This window comes from Eptatretus burgeri, chromosome 1 (genome assembly GCF_056783735.1).
Source record: "Eptatretus burgeri isolate ZD-2024b chromosome 1, Ebu_testis_v1, whole genome shotgun sequence".
Classification (NCBI taxonomy): Eukaryota; Metazoa; Chordata; class Myxini; order Myxiniformes; family Myxinidae; genus Eptatretus; species Eptatretus burgeri.
The window spans coordinates 50,873,851-50,895,423 of NC_140961.1; the positions used below are offsets into that span (position 1 = coordinate 50,873,851).

Sequence of the window (21,573 nt, forward strand, 5' to 3'; positions counted from 1 at the left end):
TTGAAGGTGGTGTGTGGGTCGTGGAATCGTTTTCGGTAAATAAATAAACATTATATTATTAGAAATCCACAAAGACAGAAATGCCGTTGATTCCATTTATTTTGGATCCTTTTCACTTTGGTCAATAACGTTTGGATCGAGGAGAGATCGAAGGTGGAACGACAGTGCAGTTCCTTGCAAACACTGTATACACACCTTAAATGACGGCAAATAGACACCCAATTTTTGAAGGACTACCATTTGAAAAATAAAATCTCAATCAAAAATCAGCTTGAGTAAAATTTTCTAAATATCTCAAAGTGTTTAATTCCGAAGTCTCGTTTCTCTACATTCAAAACTGAAGGACAAGTATTGAAAATACTGTACGCAGTTTTTTGGCCGCTGTACAGCAACGGGTGGTTGCAACAGGCAACGAAATTCAAACGCGCACATTCCCAGACCATAAGGCAACTGTTGGCAAAGTTTCATCGAAATCGGTTCACTGGTTCGTGCTGTGGAGCCTCGCGTTGCAGACACACATACACACATACACACACAGACAGACAGCCGGAAAACCCGACAATAAGGGATATCTCATATATAGCGAATCCAATATAAAATATATATGTTGGGACATATATCTGTATGGCCGAAAGATGGCCATCTGACCAAACTGGGAAAGAATGACTGTGGTCAGGAAGGTGACCAAGAACCCAATGACCAGTCTGATATAACTAGAGTTCCTTGGCTGAGATGGGAGAATCCGCCGGAAACCGCTTCTGAAGGCGCATGACAGAGTGCAAAAGACCTCAGGCTGCGGCAAAGATTTACGTTCAAACAGGACAATGACCCAAACATGCAGCCAAAGCAACCCTGGAATGGCTTCAGAAGCAGAAGAATGTGAAAGTCCTTGAGTGGCCCAGCCATAGCCCAGACATGAATCCCATTGAGAAAATCACGTTGAGAATCGGAAAGACTTGAAGACTGCTGTTCACTGACTATCTCCATCAACCTTGAGAGCTTGAGCAAATCTGCGAGGAATAATGGGAAAAAAACCCCGAATCCAGATGTGCAAAGCTGATACAGACATACCCAAGAAGACTCAAAACTGAAATCGCTGCCAACGGCGCTTCTTCAAAGTATTGACTCAGGAGATTGAATAGGATTTCTAAACACGTTTTCACTTTGACATTATGGAGTATTTTGTGTAGATCAGTGACAAATTTATTTTTTCATGTAATCCATTTTAAATTCAGGCTGTAACACAACAAAATGTGACAAAAGTCAAGGGGTGTGAATACTTTCTGAAGGCTCTGTATATGGCTCATAATGCACGTGATAATTGCAAGCAATTTTTTCACCCTTTTCTGTCAAAAAGGTGATTTCAAAGCACTCACTCTATCTGCCTTGGACCTTGCATGTTCTTTTTCCTTTTTCTTCAGGGTCAGCACAAATTCAATGAAGAGGGTTTCTCGGTCTTTCATTTTCTCCACAGCTTTAAATCGTGAGTCCTTCCCGTGCTTTGCTGCAAACTCGCTGAACGTTGACCTGCAAAGTACAATCTCATTATTTTGGGAATGGATATGCCTGCTTCACTGAACCAATAAATAGGTGACACAAAATTAATTCTGCAGTCAAAGGGTACACCTGAGCACAGTGATCAATTTGTTTTCAAGGCCATGTGATACAAATTTTATTTTTTCAACCAAAGCATCGCTGTTTAAAACAAGAAGTTGATACTCTCAATCTCCCGCCTTTTGGGTGGTATGAGGAATAGATCTATGTAATATGAAAGCAAAATCTTGGAATGGTTTTTGAAATATCACATACTCAAGCCAACTTACTTACTTACTGAGATGGTGCCATGGCAACATAATGCAGCCAATCACAGCCGTGATCTAATATCATGAGCAGCAGATATCTGCAATCTGAAAGCTAAATGTTTGATGGTTTTTGAAATATCGCGTACACAATAATATATGGACAGATGATCGGTCTGACAGAGTTCATTTTAATGTTTCACGTCTCTGACCTGTCAAGGTGAGGGAGGGGGGGATGGGGGTGGGAAGGAGGACAATAAAACTACACCGAAGCAATATACAAACTTCCACCAATACCACTAGCAAAAATAAATGCCCTTGTCAAAAGTCAGCATTTTTGCATGGCAGGCATCAAGGAGCAAGCAGCACAAGCCATGGCATGAGCATGAATACAAGTCATGTGAATGAATATGGTGAATGCTGGACCAGAGCATGGAATTACTCAGTAAAAATGCAAGCCATGTTAGTCTTGCTTATCGTGTTCTTTGAGAGTTTTGAAGTTAATGTCGTTGAATGACAAGGGGAAGTGAGGTGAGATAACAGTGGGGGTTAGGAACTCAAAGATACTGTTACGGTTGTGGAGGTAGATGGAAGAATTTCATAGCAACGTGAGGATTGTATAGAGATGCTTGGTCCGTGGACGTGTAGGAGACATTTCGATGTAAACTAAGTCGGGAAACTGTGAGCTTAAGTGTTACATGTCACCACATTGGGGGGGGGGGGGTGCTGTGTTAATTAGATAGGGATTAAGACCAATTCTCCCCAGTATGTAATTGCCCCATGTGACCTTTTCCCTACGTTTTTGTAATTACAAACCAACCATGAAAGCGCGTTTTTATAACAACAACCATACCAACAAGCAAGAAAAAACGTGCCGAGCAGGCAGAAGCCCCGCCTTCCCGGTTTTTGTGCCAGCAAGCCACGCCTGGAGGTGAAAGAAGGGTGAAGTTCGAAGAGGAGACAGTAGTTGTGAGAGGAACGTGGCTGCGACGGGGGATCTCGCTTTGCTCTCCTCTCAGCACGACGAAATGGCTGCGTGATTCTCATGTTCGTGCTGGTAAATTTGCAGAGTGCTGGGCAAGACGCTAACCATTCCTGCTCGGCTGAGTAGTGAAGTTGTTTGATGATGAGAAAGAGAGAATGCACCTCTCAGCGAACTCGTCGTTATCCCTTTGTGTGTTTAAAGCGGAAGGTGGGCGATCGTTGTGAGCAGACCTCATGTAAGAGAGGAACATTCGGCATATTCGATCGACGAAGAAGCCGCACGGTGGTTGGTGAGCCCTGGCGTTGAATATCGCCTCACGAATTACCTCACGTACGTTTCCCGCCAAGAGAGCAGCTCGGCGCCATTTTTGGGCGTGTCTTCCCAAGCAGGACGAAGCGCCTTGACTCCAAAGTGCAATAAAGACCATCTCCGAACAAAGCCAAGTGCCAGAATAAAGGGAGGATTTTGTTTTGTTTCATTTTCCCCTTGTCTGTATTTAAATCTGTGTGTAGAAGCACCTCGACTTTTGACCTTAATTTACTTCACATATTATAACTACATTTTGAATTATATCCTTGTAAACATTACTTCTATTTTCATTCAATTCCCATGTTTATTTTAAGTTGCTGGTGTCCGTGTATTTGTCATGGGGTTCGAGTATAAACCCTTGGGCTGTGCTTCCGTCGCTCCACCAATGCCATAATCTCTGAGGATCACGTGTCCGCCTCCAAGGAAAACTGCTCAGCAATCCGGTGTGGTCCATTCACAATTGGGTTGGGGGGATTAAACTTAACTGCCAGACCCGCGACAATCATGTCAGGTCAGGTTCGATCTGTGACCTGCTACAGGTACCATGTAAACCTGTACTAACCTGTTCCATGGTCGGGTTGTCGGCGACTAAACCGTCTCCCCCACCAGGTTTTCTGGTGAGGAGGGTGTTTGGATATGGACACCCAGCAGGATTAAAAACAAAACCTGTCAAAGGGCGGAGGAGCTCCTTGTGAGCCAACGGCCATCCATATCTAGTGCCCAACTGTGTCTGCGGACGTCCTCCTGCAGTTGGGTTACTTCTTATTAGGAGGTTGGTGGCAGGATTTGCACTCCAGCCACCGTAAAACGCTTCATTCCGCAAAACGCAAAAACGCAAAAAAATCTGAAAACCCACTCCGTGGGAGTACCTCCTGTGCAGCTTCCCTTCGCAGGGCAGCTCACCGGATGATGGGATTGGGGCAAAGCCTTCGGGACCCCCAATCTTTGATAGGAGGGAAACCACGGGGTAACATCCCTGGGTCAGATTGCGGGAGAGTGTGTCGGAGTGGTGCTGAGGTGTCGTCCACCAGACGGCGGTCTCCTTGGGTTAACCTGAGGCGGTCCCTTCGGGTGGGTGCCTGGAATGTCCTATCCCTAAGAGGATGATCACCTGTCTCTGTTATCATCTGAGCTCAAGCGTTTGGACATCGGGATTGCAGCTCTCTCTGAGGTTCGGAGACCGGATTGCGGCGAGATAATGGTGGGTGGTTACACCTACTATTGGTCTGGTCGCTCTGATGGTTACCATACCCAAGGAGTTGCTGTAGCTGTGGCCAATAAGCTGACCCCAATGATAATTGAGGTAACACCGGTCAACGAGCGTATTATGAGATTAAGGATTCGTCACTCCTTAGGTGTCATTTCCCTGGTCTCTATTTATGCTCCGACTGAGGCGAGTGATCTTACCGTGAAGGATGCATTCTACGCCACACTCGAGTCTGTGGTTGATCAGTGCCCCAGACGAGATACACTTCTAGTCTTGGGGGATTTCAATGCATCGACTGGAACTGATAGGGATGGTTATGAGGTGTGTGTTGGTCCCCATGGGTCAGGAACTATGAACCAGAATAGCACTAAGTTCCTTGACTTTGCAAGAAGTCATGGGACTTAGGGTGGCTGGTTCATGGTTTCAGCGCCCACAAGCTCATCGCTGGACTTGGTATTCCAACGCTGGCGGTGTGGCAAAGGAGATTGACCATGTCCTCATTGACGGTCGTTGGAGGATGATCCAGAACTGCAGGGTTTACCGGATGCTCAGTTCCTCAATACTGACCACAGGCTTGTTGTAGCAACTCTAAAGCTGCACCTTAAATCCTGGAGAATGGTACCATCCCAGCCTAGGCTGGATGTTGCCAAGCTCAGGGATGAGAGAGTAGCTGAGGAGTTTGCGAACAGGCTGAGTGGACACTTGGGGGTCTGGGTGCTTTAGGGGGTCCTGAAGAGTTGTGGAGCACCTTCAAGACCACCGTCCTTGATGTTGCCGGTGGATGCCTTGGAGTTCACCGCAGGGCAAAGAAGAATTTTGTCTCTCAAGGGACACTGGATACCATTGACCAGAGTCGCAGGGCCAGGCTGAATGGCAGAGCTGAGCTGTTCAGGGAGCTGAGGCGTAAAACTGTACGTGCACTGAGGGTGGACAAGGAGGCCTATGTGCGAGGAATCTGTGAGGGTAGAGCATCACCTGTGGACAGGTGATTCTCGTCCCGCTTACAGGGGAATCGCGCATTACGTTCATTCAAGCCCATCCTCGGAGCACTGCAGTTCGAGCAGAGAGTGGTAGGCTCTTGACAGAGGAGTCTGAAGTGAAGGCCCGCTGGGCCGGTTACTTTGAGCGGTTGTACCAGGCTGATCCCCCAGCTGTCGAGTTGGACGTCAAGGGTGTTACAATCCCTGTTGCTGACCCTCGAATCCAACTGTGGTCCACCATCGCTTGTGGAAACACGGGCTGCGGTGAACCAGTTGAAACGGGGCAAAGCTCCAGGGATCTGTGGCATCCATGCTGAACTTCTCAAGGCTGGTGGAAATGCTGCACTCGTGTCGTTGCATGCAGTTTTGTGCTCTGCCTGGAACACAGGCATCATCCCAACTGACTGGAAGAGGGGCCTTGTTGTCCCTCTCTGGAAAGGGAAGGGTGATCGCCAAGACTGCAACAACTACCGAGGGGTGACGCTGCTCTCAGTGCCGGGCAAGGTCTTTGCTCGGATAATTCTTGATAGGGTTCGCCACCATCTGCTTGAGCACCAGCGTCCAGAGCAGTCAGGCTTTACACCAAAGAGGTCAACGATTGACCGTATCCTTGCTCTTCGTGTCCTCACTGAACGCAGACGAGAGTTTCGGCAGGGGCTGCTTGTAGCCTATGTTGATCTCTGTAAAGCGTTCGATTCAGTGAATCGGGATGTCCTCTGGAGGATTCTTGGTCTTCGTGGGGTGCCACCGAAACTGATCGATCTGATGTCTGAACTCTACTCTGGTACTGAGAGTGCTGTGAAGTGTGGTGGTACCGCCTCTGACTTATTTCCAGTTGTTACTGGAGTTCGTCAGGGATGTGTACTTGCCCCCACACTTTTCAGCACTTGTATGGACTGGATTTTTGGGAGGATGTCGGAGAGATCAGGATTGCGGTGCATCGTTTGGCAATGTCAAGATCTCGGACCTTGATTTTGCAGATGATGCAGTCATCTTTGCGGAGACTTTAGACATCCTCTGGGGGGCCCTCGAGGTGCTGAATGAGGAGTCGGAGCCGTTGGGATTACGGATTTCTTGGGTCAAAACAAAGATCCAGGCTTTCGGTGACATCTTGGATGCTGCTGTCCTGTCTGTGTCTGTTTGTGGTGAGGATGTTGAGGTCGTGGATAGATTCACTTACCTTGGCAGTGATATTCATGTCTCCGCAGGTTGTGAGCCGGAGGTCAATAGACGTCTGGGTCGGGCCTGGGGAGTCATGGATTCACTGGATCATGGGGGTGTGGCGCTGCCGGTACCTGTGCGGGAGGACGAAAGTCCGAGTCTTCAGGTCCTTGGTACTTCCAGTCTTGCTCTATGGGTGCGAGACTTGGACTTTGACCAAGGATCTGAGACGGAGACTTAATTCCTTTGGTACCAGGTCTCTTCGGAGAATCCTTGGCTATCGCTGGTCGGATTTTGTGTCCAACGAGCGGTTGCTGAGAGAGACTCGGATGAGATTTGTTACCTGCATAGTCCGTGAGCGTCAGCTGCGGCTGTATGGACATGTGGCTCGTTTTCCTGACGCTGATCCTGCTCACCAGATTCTCTCAGCGAGGGAGTCTCATGAGTGGAGGAGGCCAGTGGGCCGACCACGTGCCTCATGGTTGCAGCAGGTTGACCATCATCTCAAGGAGATGGGGATGGGCCTGGCATCTGCCTGGGGGATGGCCAGACGGAGGCCCCTGGAGTACCGGCGGAAAGTGGACGCAGCGACGCGCTGTTCTGGCACATGCTCCCATACCTGACCTGACCTGACCGCGACAATACTGTACTAGCAAAATATAGGTTCAAGCCTGGCAACTCAAAGCAGATTTCTCAGACCATATCTTAGCCGATAATTCTCGAAAGATCAACACAACCGTATGAAGTTCACTGGCAAAGCAAACATACAGTGGTATTTCATTTCCACCCACTTTTCAATTGCATAGATATTATTTCCTGCATTTAAAATTCTGTCTTAGAATTCAGTTTTAAAACAGACTGAAATTGCTTCTTCTTTGATGGTTCAAAGGCCGATGGCTCCAGAAAATGGTCAGACTCAACCACACTTGAGAGAGGGGGAGAGTCTCCATTTGCACCTAAAAGTGCTTCCAATGTATATTGCACTATACATGGGGTGGGACGTTAATAGCTTTTGGCAAATCACGAAGGCCGGACTTTTCATCTCCACACATCATCCTACCACCCCACGTGTGTTGTATGCATGCCATTTCCCTCTGCGGAAGAAATATAATTAACCTCCGCCATCGAAGATCGGAGGTTACTGTTTTCACCCCTTTCTGTTTGTTTGTTTGTTTGTTTGTTTGTTTGTGAACAGTATTACGGAAAAACTCCTCGACAAATTTCGAGGAAACTTGGTGGGGGGATTAGGTATGGTCCAAGGATCATGCCATTAGATTTTGGACTTGGTCCAAAATCCAATATGGCCGCTATGGTGGCCATTTTGAAAAAATATTTGAATTTTTATTTTTTTGCATGTCTACATGTTTTAAGTGATTTCCAACCCCCCCCCCCAAAAAAAAATTGTTGAAGGAAAAAATATTTTTTGCAACTTTTTTTTCAACAAAATTTCGATTTTTTTTTTTTTTGCATTTCTACATGTTATAAGTGATTTCCAACAAAAACATGCCAAAATTATAATTACGGCTGATTTTGGAACTTCAGGTGGATATACCCACGTAAAATCAATTTCTGTCTCAAGGAATCTAGTTATGACGAATGAATTGAGTATGTAAAAGTTAAAAGTAAAAGGGAAAGTTGCAAACTATAACTCTGTGAGCACTGTTGACATCAAATTGAATGAATAGGATATCAGGTTCACTTGAGTGACCTCGCAGTATTGGCGGCGGAGGTTTTGCACTCTACAGAGTGCTCCCCCTCTAGTTATATTCATGTATTCTCAATTATATTCACTTGTTGAATTGTTGCTGGTACTTTATAAATATAAATTTTGTACTATAGTCAAATTGGTTGTCAGTAATGTTTCCCTTTTCCCAAAAGTCTTTTGACCTACATCTTAATAAAAGGAATATCTTACGATGAAAAAAGGGCTCACTGCATAGAAACAGGGTGCCTGGTTGTTAGCACTGCAAACTTTTGACATGATTGTGTCATTCTCTCCCTCCCAACCCAAAGTGGCCACGTATTGCAGTTTTGAGTTCTTTTACCTCGTGCCTATCAGCTCATCCTGCAGTTGAAAATGCAAATGTCTCACCCTCCCATTCTTTGGATGTCAAATTGTGCATAAGAAGGGTGACTTTGGGCTTCTGTTTCAGTGAATAATTGAATGTTCTTCCTCCGTATTTACAAAATTAAAGATTCTCCTTTGGTATGCTGATCGATCGATCGTGTGAAAATCGAGTTCTTTTCCACCACACCTCTTACCGGGCACCCATCGCCAAAATAAAATTCAACCTGACTGCTCCAGCAGAGAGTGACCAGTGGGGCACAAACACTTGTACTATTGTTAAAAAGAACTACACATGTAAAATAAATACAGGCACTAACCGCTACACGCACGCCTGGTTCACACATTTTCACCAATATGCAATGAATAAAGTGATGAGCACTTTTCATAATATGCCACGGATTTTTACTGATACACATTTATTTTTCCTGCCACATCTAAAGGGGCTCGTGTATATGTTGCAACAATGAGAACGGAAGGAGAAGAGGATGCGTGTGCTCTCAGGAGGATCACAGGTAGTTATTCCATTGTAAAGCAAAGGTTATAAATATAATACAGGACTACTGTATTGTAAATTAATATCTATAAAATCGGTCGGGTGCCATTAAAAGTTTTCTTTTTTTGGAATCTTATTTTAAACAGTCACTAACCCCAGCAAGCCTGCCAACAACAACGCATATATCTTCAGACAAGGAGGCAGACAGTCCTGCCTCACCGACACAATGACCCCCACTTCCAATTCACATATCTCCAGGCCTCAACATGCAACTGCTTCTCCTATAATAGGCGAGTATAGTACTGAGTGCAGTCCTATACATATTTATCTTTCTTCTACTTTGATGCATTTATGTGGGGTATTCATTTAATTACACATTTAGTGATGTTCTGTATTGATTCATAGAGTTATTATGTCTTTTGCATTTAGTTAGGTTAGGTTTGGTTGCGCAAGGTGTTCCCCCAGGAACGCATCTTCAATTTATATATCACCATCAAAGGGAAAATCTTTTTCGAGATACAAAATATGCAAAATAAATTGTGGTGTTAAGCTCTGCTAAACTGTCTCTTAAATGATTTTTCCATTTCTTTTATTGTGTTGTCATAAGTATAAACAAATAAAAGGTTTGCATTTATCACAATTGATCGTTAGGCCAACAGGAATGAGATAGAATTAAGAACTCGTCTTGCTGGTGAAGATTAGTGAAGATTTTCAAATTGGGTTGAATGGTACATGAAAATAAGGTGGGAGAATACCTGGACGTCAGTTTGCTATCTTCCAGAAGTTTCTTGAAATCATCCTTTATCAGTTGAAGTTTATTTCGTTTTTCTTTGCGTTCTTCTTCTGCACGAATCTTTACAAAATCTTCAAATGCCTGCAGATAAGGAAAGGAGCAAATTTGACTGTTCATAAAGAATGCACAAATGCTTCTATTGGTAGAGAAGGAAAGCAAGAAAACCGCACTATACCTGTTTCCGTTCTTTTGGTGTAAGAAGAAGGTATCGAGGATCAAACACAACTTTATGCAGCTCTTTTTCCCAGGTTGAAAATGCAGACACCTATGAAGAAGTTAAAAAAACAAACAAAAAAAATTACACAATGGGAATTAAAAGCAAGGAAAAAACGCATTACTAATTAAAGTGAAATCTGGATTTTATACACAAAGAACAAGAGGAGAGAGGCAGAGAGAGAGGGGAGGAATACAGAGGGAGAGAGAGGATGGATGAGAGAAAAAGAGAGGGGGCACAAGAAGGAGGGAGAGAGGAAGAGAGAGAGAGAGTGAGAGAGAGTGAGAGAGAGTGAGAGAGAGTGAGAGAGAGTGAGAGAGAGTGAGAGAGAGTGAGAGAGAGTGAGAGGGAGTGAGAGGGAGTGAGAGGGAGTGAGAGGGAGTGAGAGGGAGTGAGAGGGAGTGAGAGGGAGTGAGAGGGAGTGAGAGGGAGTGAGAGGGAGTGAGAGGGAGTGAGAGGGAGGGAGAGGGGGGAGGGAGGAAGAGGGGGAAGAGGGGAGAGGGGGAGAGGGGAGAGGGGGAGAGGGGGAGAGGGGGAGAGGGGGAGAGGGGGAGAGGGGGAGAGGGGGAGAGGGGGAGAGGGGGAGAGAGGGGAGAGAGGGGAGAGAGGGGAGAGAGGGGAGAGAGGGGAGAGAGGGGAGAGAGGGGGAGAGAGGGGAGAGAGGGGAGAGAGGGAGAGAGGGGGGGAGGGAGGGGGAGGGAGGGGAGAGAGGGGGAGGGAGGGGAGAGAGGGGAGAGAGAGGGAGAGAGAGGGGAGAGAGGGGAGAGAGAGGGGAGAGAGACAGACGGAAAGGGAAAGGGAAAGGGAAAGGGAAAGGGAAAGGGAAAGGGAAAGGGAAAGGAAAAGAAGAAATGAGGATGAGGGAAGGGAAAAGGAAGTGTGAGGAGGGTGGAGAAAGGGGCTGGATAGAGGGGGTGGAGAGGGGGGTGGAGAGGGGGGTGGAGAGGGGGGTGGAGAGAGGGGGTGGAGAGAGGGGGTGGAGAGAGGGGGTGGAGAGAGGGGGTGGAGAGAGGGGTGGAGAGAGGGGGTGGAGAGAGGGGGTGGAGAGAGGGGGTGGAGAGAGGGGGTGGAGAGAGGGGGTGGAGAGAGGGGGTGTGGAGAGAAGATGAGGTAAGGGGAAAGGGAGTGTGAGGAGGATAACGGGAGAAGCGAGGATAAGGAAGAAGAAAGGGAATGTGAGGGGTGGTGGAGAGAGGGGGTATTGGGAGGAAATGAGGGGGAGGGGTGAGGGGAGAGAAGAGGGAGGGGGAGAGGGGTGTTGGGAGAAGGAGAGGGGGGAGGGAGAAAGGGGCAGGGAGAGAAGGGGAGGCAGAGGGGGAGGGAGAGAGGCAGAGGCAATTGCCGAATCAGAGGGTCAATCGCCGAATCTCGATATACCTAAGTACCCGCGCGGGTAGCCTACCGGGAGACCGTACCTCGGCGCAGGTCGGCTTGGACACAAACCGCCCAAGCGGTTCGTTCCGTTCTGCAGTGATAACCGAGCGGGTATTATCGCCCGACCTCGCCGGATCCGATTCTATTTACCGGGTATTTAACAACTCCAACTCTTATTCTGAGATGCAAGATGGCATTTCAATGTGGTGAAAGGAGGACGCAATGAATGGGGTACATTCACACAAACACATTTATTTACACATGCACATATACAAACAATCATGCAGTCAATGCAGGTATGGAAACAAATAAAGTGAAAGCACTACAACCGACTATAAGCAATTTATGTACAGCCACTTAACAGGTTTTACTTATGGACACGGCGCCACCAACATTCATTCAAAAGCAAAAGGAAAAGACCACCCCCATAGACAGGGAGGTCAGACTGGGCCCGTGGGCCTTTATGGCGTGGGGCTTGGCAGACCGAACAAATCCCACGAGACCGTTGCCGGTTACCTGCACCCTCATGGTGTGATGGTGGGTGAGCTCTCTCCGGCGTTCTCCACACGGATGCGCAGGCTTGCACAACAGAGCTGGCAAAGCGGCGCCTCCCGTCCGCGTCCCTGGTCCGTGTGCCACGAAGAAGTCGAACAGCCACGAAGAAGTCGAGCAGCCACCACAAAAAACCCAAGCGCTTGAAAAACATCCACGAGCTCACGAGCTGCCACCACGGAGGAAAAAAACCACGAGCTCACGAGCTCTCGGGCCGACGAGAAAAACACACGAGCTGCCAGACTTGGCGTCCTGCACGCCCTTATATTGCTCACGCCACATCCCTCCGCTCTCGCCCCGCCCTCCTTCCAGAACCTGCAGGAACCTTCCAGAAAAAGGGGGTGCCCTCTCGCCCCCCTTCCCGCGCGCCTCACGGGTGCCGAGAGAATCAGAATTGGCACAGGTCCAGGGAGAATCAGGTGGGAAAATCCGCGCGCCATCGGAACTCCTCTGGTTTCCTTCACTTCGTCGAGACTGTTTTCATTAACGGAGAGGGCCGTGGTTTGGCGTGTGGAGACCGCCGCGAAGCGGTGGTCGAAAGCGACGTTGGTTGTGGTGATGGTGGTTGTTGTGATGGTGGCAGGGTTGGCGTTGTGGTTTGAGGTTGAAATGTGGTTGGTCCAAAATAATGACAGGAAAAGAAAAACGGCTATCTCAAAGAATCACAGCCCTGTGACATGAATAAATCCCATTAAACAACGGTGGGGAAATCTAACTGAACACAGACTTATCGATCGAACCGAACTACGGACCTTTATGGTGTTTTGCGAATTTCCACAGCCGTAACACTACCCCCCTCCCTTTTTACAGACTCGTCCCGAGTCGTCAAATTTTCCCTAGTACGTTTTACCATCGGATCCCTGAGTGCGACATTTAGTGTATTCGTGTTCCAAAAATAAATAACCTACGGGCTGAGTAACTAACTAAACAAACCCACTCATACAGACGACTTAAATAAATTGCCGGCGTGATGACAAACATGCAGGGGCAAGCAAAACCATGTACAATCTTAACGTTAACTTATAAATTTTACACTACACCATGGCCCAGGATCGATGGCCTCTGTGGAAAAAAAATAACAGCAGGGAGCGAGGCTACTCACAAGCAGTCTCTGGCTCGTGAGATAAATGCAGGTGCAGGGAATATGGCCGGCTGCTCAAACGCAGTCCTCGGCCTCCCCCTTGACATGAACGCAGTGAACACAAGCGGTGCACGGGCTGCCAATGCAGTCCCGTGATGCGGCTGCCTACAGGGCAGTCCCTGCAGAACGCGCGACGATCTGACGCAGCAAACAAACGTTGCACGAGCCGCCAATGCGGTCCCGTGATGCGGCTGCCTCCAGGGCAGTCCCTGCAGAACGCGCGATGATCCTGGCTCACATGGCAATGAACAGGGGCAAATGCAACAGGGCAGCAGGCATGGGGCAAAGGCAAAAGCAGGCAGACAAGGTGTGGCAAGGCAGGACAAGGCCGTTGGAGCAAAACGGGTCGGTGGTGAAGCTGACCGGCACAGGCCTTGTAATAAAACAGCCGGCAGATGATCCGACCGGCACAGGCCTTGCAGCAAAACAGCCGGCAGATGATCCGACCGGCACAGGCCTTGCAGTAAAACAGCTAGCAGATGATCCGACCGGCACAGGCCTTGCAGCAAAACAGCCGGCAGATGAAGTTGGCCAGCCTCTTATCCATTCAAGGAGGTTGGTGGAGGGAGTGCGGTGGTGCTGGCCACTCAGAAGGCGGGTTCGGACCTACCCTACTGTCTCCCTCCCAACCTATCGCCTTTGCCTGTCTCTGTTCATACCCACTCCCTTAGTTTGCAAACATCCAAATTTAGCCCCATCTTATTTTTTGGTTTTCTTTTATTTTTATTTCCCCTTCCATAAATCGTCTCCCTAACCCTCTTTACAGTCTCTGTTCGGCCAACCTATTCTGTCCTAGCCTACTCCCAACCACTACGGTCCCTTCCCGGAGGGGAATAAGGGAGAGCTCGCGTCCTGTGTCGAGGCCCAATTCAAGCCTCAGAATTGCCTCCTCAGATCTCAGCGATCTCAACCCAACGTGGGTCCAGCGGCCCACAACGAGAGCGAAGGGATGGATGGTGCGGAGGGGTACACTTCGTAATCTACCCTAACCATTTAACTGTTAACTACCCCGGGGCTTTCAACAAGCACCTCTCGCTTAAACTATCGGTTCTATCAACCCAGATTCCCGTCGCCTGTGTTGGTGTCCTCTCAAATTTCGGGCCATGCCCCCCAATTTTCCTTCCGTGCCCTCAGACGGTCTCATGGCTGGGATGCGTGGCTCCCTTGGCAGGAACTACCCTCTGCCGATTCTCCAACAATGCCACCCCTGGGCACGACACTGCCTCCGAGCCGATCAGCTCCCTAAAATTGGGGAGTGCCCTCTCTGGCGACTCCCGCTCGATGCCCACGTGGTGTGTTGGTGCCCCGGGTCCCTTTCCGAGGGTCGCCCGTGCCCAGTACACTGCCCCAGTGGCATTTGGCGCCACGGGCCCCGCATCATGAGGGCCACCCGTGCCCACTACACTATCCCGGCCCCCCATGGACCCTTGGCCTACTGCGGCCGACCAGCCCGGTGCCCGGGGTATCCACTAAGCGATACTCACCGTTCGTAGCCACGCTCCCAGCCCGTCAACAGGGCTCCTGCACCCCTCCAAATGGGTTTTGAGCCTACATTCACACCAACAGCAAAACGACCTCCATTTTGTCAATTTGACTAACCCCCTAACTCACATTATCCTGACCCCCGGGGTCCCTTGGACAGGAATCACTCCTACCCCAATCACTCATCGCACCATGCATACCACATTCACTCCACTCACTCAGGCCCGCTGGCCTCACTCACTCATCAAGTACAGTTTCCAATTCAACTCACTCCTCGCTGATCACTGCCATTCTGCTCCCTAAATCCCATAACTACCTCGTGCTCCCTCGTCGTCCCTTTCACTACAGCACATCCTTTTAACTCTACGTAGCTCAACTACGTCCCCTCAACACATCCAATAGTCTGTCTCTGTCCTCCAAAATCCAAAAATCATTTCCCATTCTAAATCTCAACTACAATCCCTCTAACTATTCCATTCCACGGGCTCCATGAGGACTTATCCCTGCCCCATGAAGCCGGTCTCGCTAAAGGCCCAGTCACACCTTGACATTTTAGCCAGCTTATGCCGATTTTTGGAAATATGCCGCTTATGCCGATACGTCGTAGTACGCTGGCTTTAAACGTTGAACTTTTGGGTTTTCCTCAAATTTTTTCATGCTTGAAATTTTACGACGTATGCCGGCGTATGACTCACACGTTCCGCTACGCTGGCCATAAGTTGTAGGCACGTTATGCGATCGTTGACTCATGTTGAAACACGTTACTTGTAAGTTACTCATAAGTCGAAACACGTCAAGGTAATGTTTAGCGTACCCGAAACTTATTTCTAACCTATGAGTAACGTATTGTAAGCACGCTACACGAACGTTGTTCACACTTTGCAACACGTTACTTGAAAGTACTACTACCACTACTACTACTACTACCAACATTGACATCAGTAAATTCTCTCGAAATACTACTACTACTACTAATAACATCGACATCGCTAAATTCTCTCGAACTACTACTAATAACATCGACATCACTAAATTCTCTCGAACTACTACTACTGATGCTACTACTACTAACATCGACATCACTAAATTCTCTCGAACTACTACTGCTAATAACATCGACATCACTAAATTCTCTCGAACTACTACTGCATCTACTACTGTTACGACTAATACTAATACTACTACTACTACTACTACTAACATTGACAACACTAAATTCTCTCGAACTACTACTACTGCTACTACTACTACTAACATCGACATCACTAAATTCTCTCGAACCACTACTACTACTACTACTACTAATAACATCGACATCACTAAATTCTCTCGAACTACTACTACTACTGCTACTGCTACTGACATTGACATCTACTCAACATGGAGTCTGGAACACTGACGGGTTCCTCTTGTGAAGCCCATTTGTATATACCAATTCCTCTAAACGCTGCCAATACGGCATTATACGGTAGCTGTAAGTTAAAAACACGTTCAGTAAGTTCTGTGGTCGTCTGGAAGACGTCAATCAAATTCGTCTACATACGCCAATGTGCGTTTGAGATACGTTACACAGAGGTTCAAAGCACGCTACTCATAGGTTCAAAGCACGCTACTCGTGGTTAAAAATTAAGTTTCGGGTATGCTAAACATTACCTCGACGTGTTTCAACTTATGAGTAACATACAAGTAACGTGTGGCCGACGTGTGTAAACGATTGTGGAGTGTGCCGAGAACTTATGCCAGCGTATGCGGAACTTGTGAGCCATACGTCGAGTACGTCGTAAAATTTTCAGCATGCTTGAAATTTCACGACGTACTAGACGTACCACGAAATATGCCAGCGTATTCATTGTTTTTGATCGTGCTCCTAACGTATACACAACTTACCCATACCGTATTCGACGTGTCCCAGCGTTTTAGACACATTTTTCATAGGTCGGCATACGCTGGCTAAATCGTCAAGGTGTGACTGCGATGTTGACACTTCCAATTTTCAGGCGGTTATGATTTAAATCTGCGTGCGGCAGGTTTTTAACAGAGAACGCCACGAGTTCGTCGGCGATACGTGCAGCGCGCTATGACCAAGTTAAACCATCATTGGGCATAGGTTGTGAACGCCGACAACAGGCTAAGCATTCGTTGGTATAAGTTATCTTTAACACAACGAAACGTTCTGTGCCCGTTACTAATACGTTATGCATACGACCAAAACTTTTTTAAAAACCTCAAAACTTCAGCGTACGCCAACGTTTTACATGCATTTTTATACGTTGCCATTCCTGGCTGAAACGTCAAGCTAACCCTTCCCCCTAACTAGTTGTGTCCTGTGCCCTGGACAGGGGGTTCTTCCACCCCTTGCCCGGGAATCCTGTTCACCCGAAGCGAGGCTTGCCTTTTTTTTTTAATGCGCACACCAGCGCGGCAACTCGCAACCTGCGCTTTCTCCCCGTGATGTCATGGCAGCTGCTCGCGCTTCGCGCACCTCGTACCTCCTCGGACGGTACCATCCGGCAGGGATTTCCCTCCTGCCGGATTCCGACCATGCAGCCACGACGTCACCCTGCACATCAAAAACAAGCCTCGTGTTTCGAGGGGTTCCCCACGCGAACACACGTGCTCCGCTCGTCGGAGCTTCACACACACGCCCGCATGGAGAACCCATCCAGTCCAAATCCACATCCAGCCTACCTTCTGTCCGTCCGCGGGATCGGCTAATCCACCGCATGCGTTTGCGGACCGGGCATCACTCCCGCAGGCGCGCACATGGCAGCCTCGTGCATTGCACAGCACTGACCCTGCGCGCGCTGCCGTGCAAACCCGGCACGGTTCCCAATGCAGCTACGGCCGCTGGTCGGCCTTTGTCCACCGTCTGGTCCCGTCTCCGTCACACTCTCGCGCACAAACTCCCCCGTGCCATGAGGATCACACACCTCAAGATGGCATTCACACCGGGACATGCGGTTACATGTTCCCGCATGCCAGCCGCCATCTCCCTTGCATACCACTCTCTCACACACACGGTCTCTCTCGCACTCGGCCGTTCACTCAGGCATGCCATTTCTCTCGCACACGTGGTTCCATTCACACACGGCCGTTCACTCTTACACGTGGTTCCTTTAACACACGGTGCCTCATCCACACACGGTTCGTCATCCACACACGGTGTGCTGGGAGGCACGCATTTCGGCCCACTCGCAACCTCGCATACCATTTTACTCACACACACAACGCCTTTCACCCACGCTATGCGTGTGTTGCAGCACACATTTCGCCACACTTGTGAACACACATACCGGGACATTCACGCTGGGGATGTGCCACAAGGGGTTCCGGGGCCCTCACACTCCCCAAGCTCTGTGTGTACCTATCCGCAACACTCGCCCCCTCCAACTCGCAAAGCTCGACCGGACCCACCTGGTCGAGATCCGCTTCAAGGGAGCATAGCGTCTCCCTCTATTCCTGAAGGAGGCTATCCGGCTGCTTGCACCGGGTCACGACACATTCCTCAAGCTCCCCCTCATCGTCCTTCACTAACTCTGTGTGTGTGCTCGTTTTTCACCCCGTCTTTATTGTGTCGTCTCTCCGGTACCGTTTCCATCTCCCGAGTCTCTATACATTTTATTTCTGTTGTCTCTTCGTGTCTATTTAATTCAGTCTCGACTCGGTCTATCTCCCGTATCTCTGGCAATACTTCCATTTCCTTCGTCGTCTCTGTTATTTCCCTCGTCTCCATTTTTATTTGTGTCTCCTTTATCAGGGTTTGCCCTAATTGTTCTTTCATCCGACAAGTGGTGTCAATCAAGTCCTGCACCACCAACATTACTCCTTGTGATGCTGTCACACATCCCACCTAATTGTGCCGTTCTACTTCCTGGCTCCTTTTGAGTCGTTCTTCTTTTCTGAGCTTTTTGAGTTGTTCGTTCTCTTTCCGGAGTTTTTCCATCTCCGTGGACTCAAATTTTGCTCTCTCCTTGAGTTGGTTAACTTCAACCTCGTTTTCTTTGTGATTTCCATTCCACCGACTCTCATGTTCTTCATTCTCCAATCTCACAGTTTCCCTCAATTGGTTGATCTCCCTTTCCTGTTTCATTCCTTGTTCCTTCACTATCTCCTCATACTCCAACCTTGCTTTTTCTTTCAATTGGTCAACCTAAAATTCATGTTCTTTTTGTTTTCTATCCCTCTGTCTCTCACGTTCTTCCTTCTCCAATCTCATAGTTTCCCTCAATTGGTTAATCTCCCTTTCCCGTTTCATTCCTTGTTCTTTCACGATCTCCTCGTACTCCAACCTTGTTTTTTCCTTTTGTTGTTCAGTTTCAAATTCATACTCTTTCAGTTTTCTATTCCACTGTCTTTCTTGTTCCTCATTCTGCAATCTCGTCGTTTCCTTCAATTGGCTGATTTCCTTCTCCTGTCTCATTCCTTGTTCTTTCATTACTCTTTCTTGCATCTCATTCTTTAGTCTTGCTTTGGCTTCTAACTGTTTGATCTGTTCAGTGTGGTTCCTTAACGTTTCATTCTCCGTTCTCGCTCTTTCCTCTCTTAACATCCTCAGCTCGTTTTGTAATCCCGTTTCTTTGTTTTGGTGTTTCAGTAACTCAGAAGCTTTTCTTTCTAATTCCTCTCTCAACTCCTCACACTCCAACCTTGCTTTGGCTTCTAACTGTTCGATCTGCACAGTGTGGTTCCTTAACGTTTCATTCTCTGCTGTCTTTCTTTCCTCTCTTAACATGCTCAGCTCATTTTGTAATTCTCTCTTTAGTTTCGTGTTCTCGTTTTTTTTAGTCAGAGTGTGTCTGTGTCTGTGTCTGTGTCTGTGTCTGTGTCTGTCTGTCTCTCTCTCATTTCATCCCTTTTCTCACCCATCTCGTCCCTTTTCTTGCTCATCTCCGCATACTGCAACCTTGCTTCTTCTTTCAATTGTTTTAATTCCAAATCCTGTTTCCGTTTTTCCTCTTCCCGCTTTTTTTTTCAATTCTTTCTCCAGAGGTTTCTCTCCTCTTTTTATCGTCTCTTCTGGGCTTTCTCTTTTCCGATTGCCTTCTTCTACCTCTCCCTTCAGTTTTTTTAATTCCAAATCGTATTTTCGTTTTTCCTCTTCTTGCTTAGTTTGCCTTTGTTCTTCCTCCCTCCTTTCTTCCTGTACATCGGCCCATCGTTATGACTCCGTTCGCACGTAATCCTCATGAACCCTGTCTATGTGCCGCCGTGCCTCGTCCAATTCAAAGGAAAACGAATGCAATTCCCCTATACAGTTGTCACCATTCCTCCACTGCTGCAAGGACTTCGACACTTGTCTCCGAAGCCCGTCAATGCATGCTCTGGTATCCTGCAACGCCTGCCATGGCGCCTGCCGCGACCACGTGGTCTGAAGTGGTGGCTGAAAGCACTCGCCTAGTGTCGTGCCGTTTGTTGCGCTAAAAATAGCCGCCTGCATTATGCGACTCCGTTTGCCGATAAAGTCTGTGCTTAGTATATGGGGTTGAGCTCCCCCGTGGATTAAAATTACAAAAGGAACCGTCCCGGGCCATGGGTTCTACATTATAAGACATATCTAATCCACCCGGCACCCGTTCGCCTTGAAAAGCCATCTTATTTCACAGAAATAATTTTTAAATCGCTTGAATTTGGGGAAAACGGAGGGTCGCTTCACTCACCCCTGATCCGGTTCCGTGAATTTAGTTGGAGGCGGGCTGGATTTGAATCCCACTCCCAGACACCACTGTTAGGAATTCTGGCCCGCCTGGCATGCGATCGGCCGCGTACCTCTAATGGCAGCCGCGTCGCCCACCGGACAATTCAATCGTGACCCTCCTGGAACTACCGCCAGTAGCCAGTCATGGGTGGGGGTTTGACCTCACCACAACCCAGTCCGCATTCCACCCACGCGAAATAGGGTGAATCGCCGAAAGTCGATATACCTAAGTACCCGCGCGGGTAACCTACCGAGGGGATGCACCACGCCGCAGGTCGGCTTAGGACACGAACCGCTGAAGCGGTTTGTTCCGTACTATAGGGATAACCGAGCGGTGTTATCACCGACCTCGACGGTTCAGATTATTTATCGGGTGTTTAAAACCCACTACCAATCATTCCACGATTCAAGATGGCACTTTCAAAAGAGGGGAAGGACGCAATGAACAGGAAACATTGCACAAGCACATTTATTACACATATAACACAAACAAGCAAGGGCAGTCATGGAATATGTACAGCAAGAAATGAAAGACGTTGCGACCGACTATAGCATGAAATGTACAGGCACTTAAACAGGTTTACTTCACGGACTGGCGCCACAAACACACATACAAAAGCCCAAAGAAAAGAAAACCTCCCTTCTGCGGCCGGTGAACCCTCTCCGGCAGTCTCCTCGTCCGCACGTGCAGGTCCACCACAGACCGCCTGCGGCGCCTCCCGTCCGCGTCTCCGAGGCATTGCCCGGACTCGCCACCGGCCCGCGCCTTCACCGACAGGTCGCTCAACGCCAAGATGAGAGGGAGGGAGAGAGAACTCGACCTCGACGAGAAAGAAAGAGAGAGATTCAGCACGACCCCGACAGAGAGGATGATGTCGATGACCCAGACAAAAAAGTACTTGACCTCGACCACCAAGAGAGCGAGCCCGACCCCGACCACCAAGAGAGAGCAAGCCCCGCGTCCTGTCCGACTTATATAGCGCGGGGCTCCGCCCTTCACTCCTCCCCATTTTCGGCTCCGCCTCCCTTCGAGAAGGTTCCCGAAAAGAGGAGTTCCCTCACCCCGACCGCCTCACACCGTGCATCCACCAATCGGCGGCGAGCTGCCCTCCCCCTTTCCTTCACACCAAGCGCGGGGAAAACAGGCAGGAAAAACCCCACAGGCTTCACAAGAGCTTTTGTTCTGCCAATCCTTCTCGGACGGTTTCCGACGCAGAAACCGTCTTACCGTGGTCCGCGGAGGATGGCATTCGTAAGCGGGCGTAGTGGCAAAGATGGTGGTGATTGTTGTGGGGGTGGTGTGAGCGTGATGGGCGTTGT

The 21,573-nt window shown here is 48.5% G+C and overlaps 1 protein-coding gene across 1 annotated transcript in view; it reads right to left on the reverse strand.

Annotated features, from left to right (window-relative positions):
• The window catches only part of LOC147034469 (uncharacterized), a 119,315-nt gene that overhangs the window by 71,116 nt on the left and 26,626 nt on the right, over window positions 1-21,573 (reverse strand). The window contains 3 exon segments of the mRNA XM_085883772.1: window positions 1,377-1,527; window positions 9,758-9,876; window positions 9,971-10,060. Of these exon segments, the coding sequence (XP_085739898.1) occupies window positions 1,377-1,527; window positions 9,758-9,876; window positions 9,971-10,060 (360 nt within the window).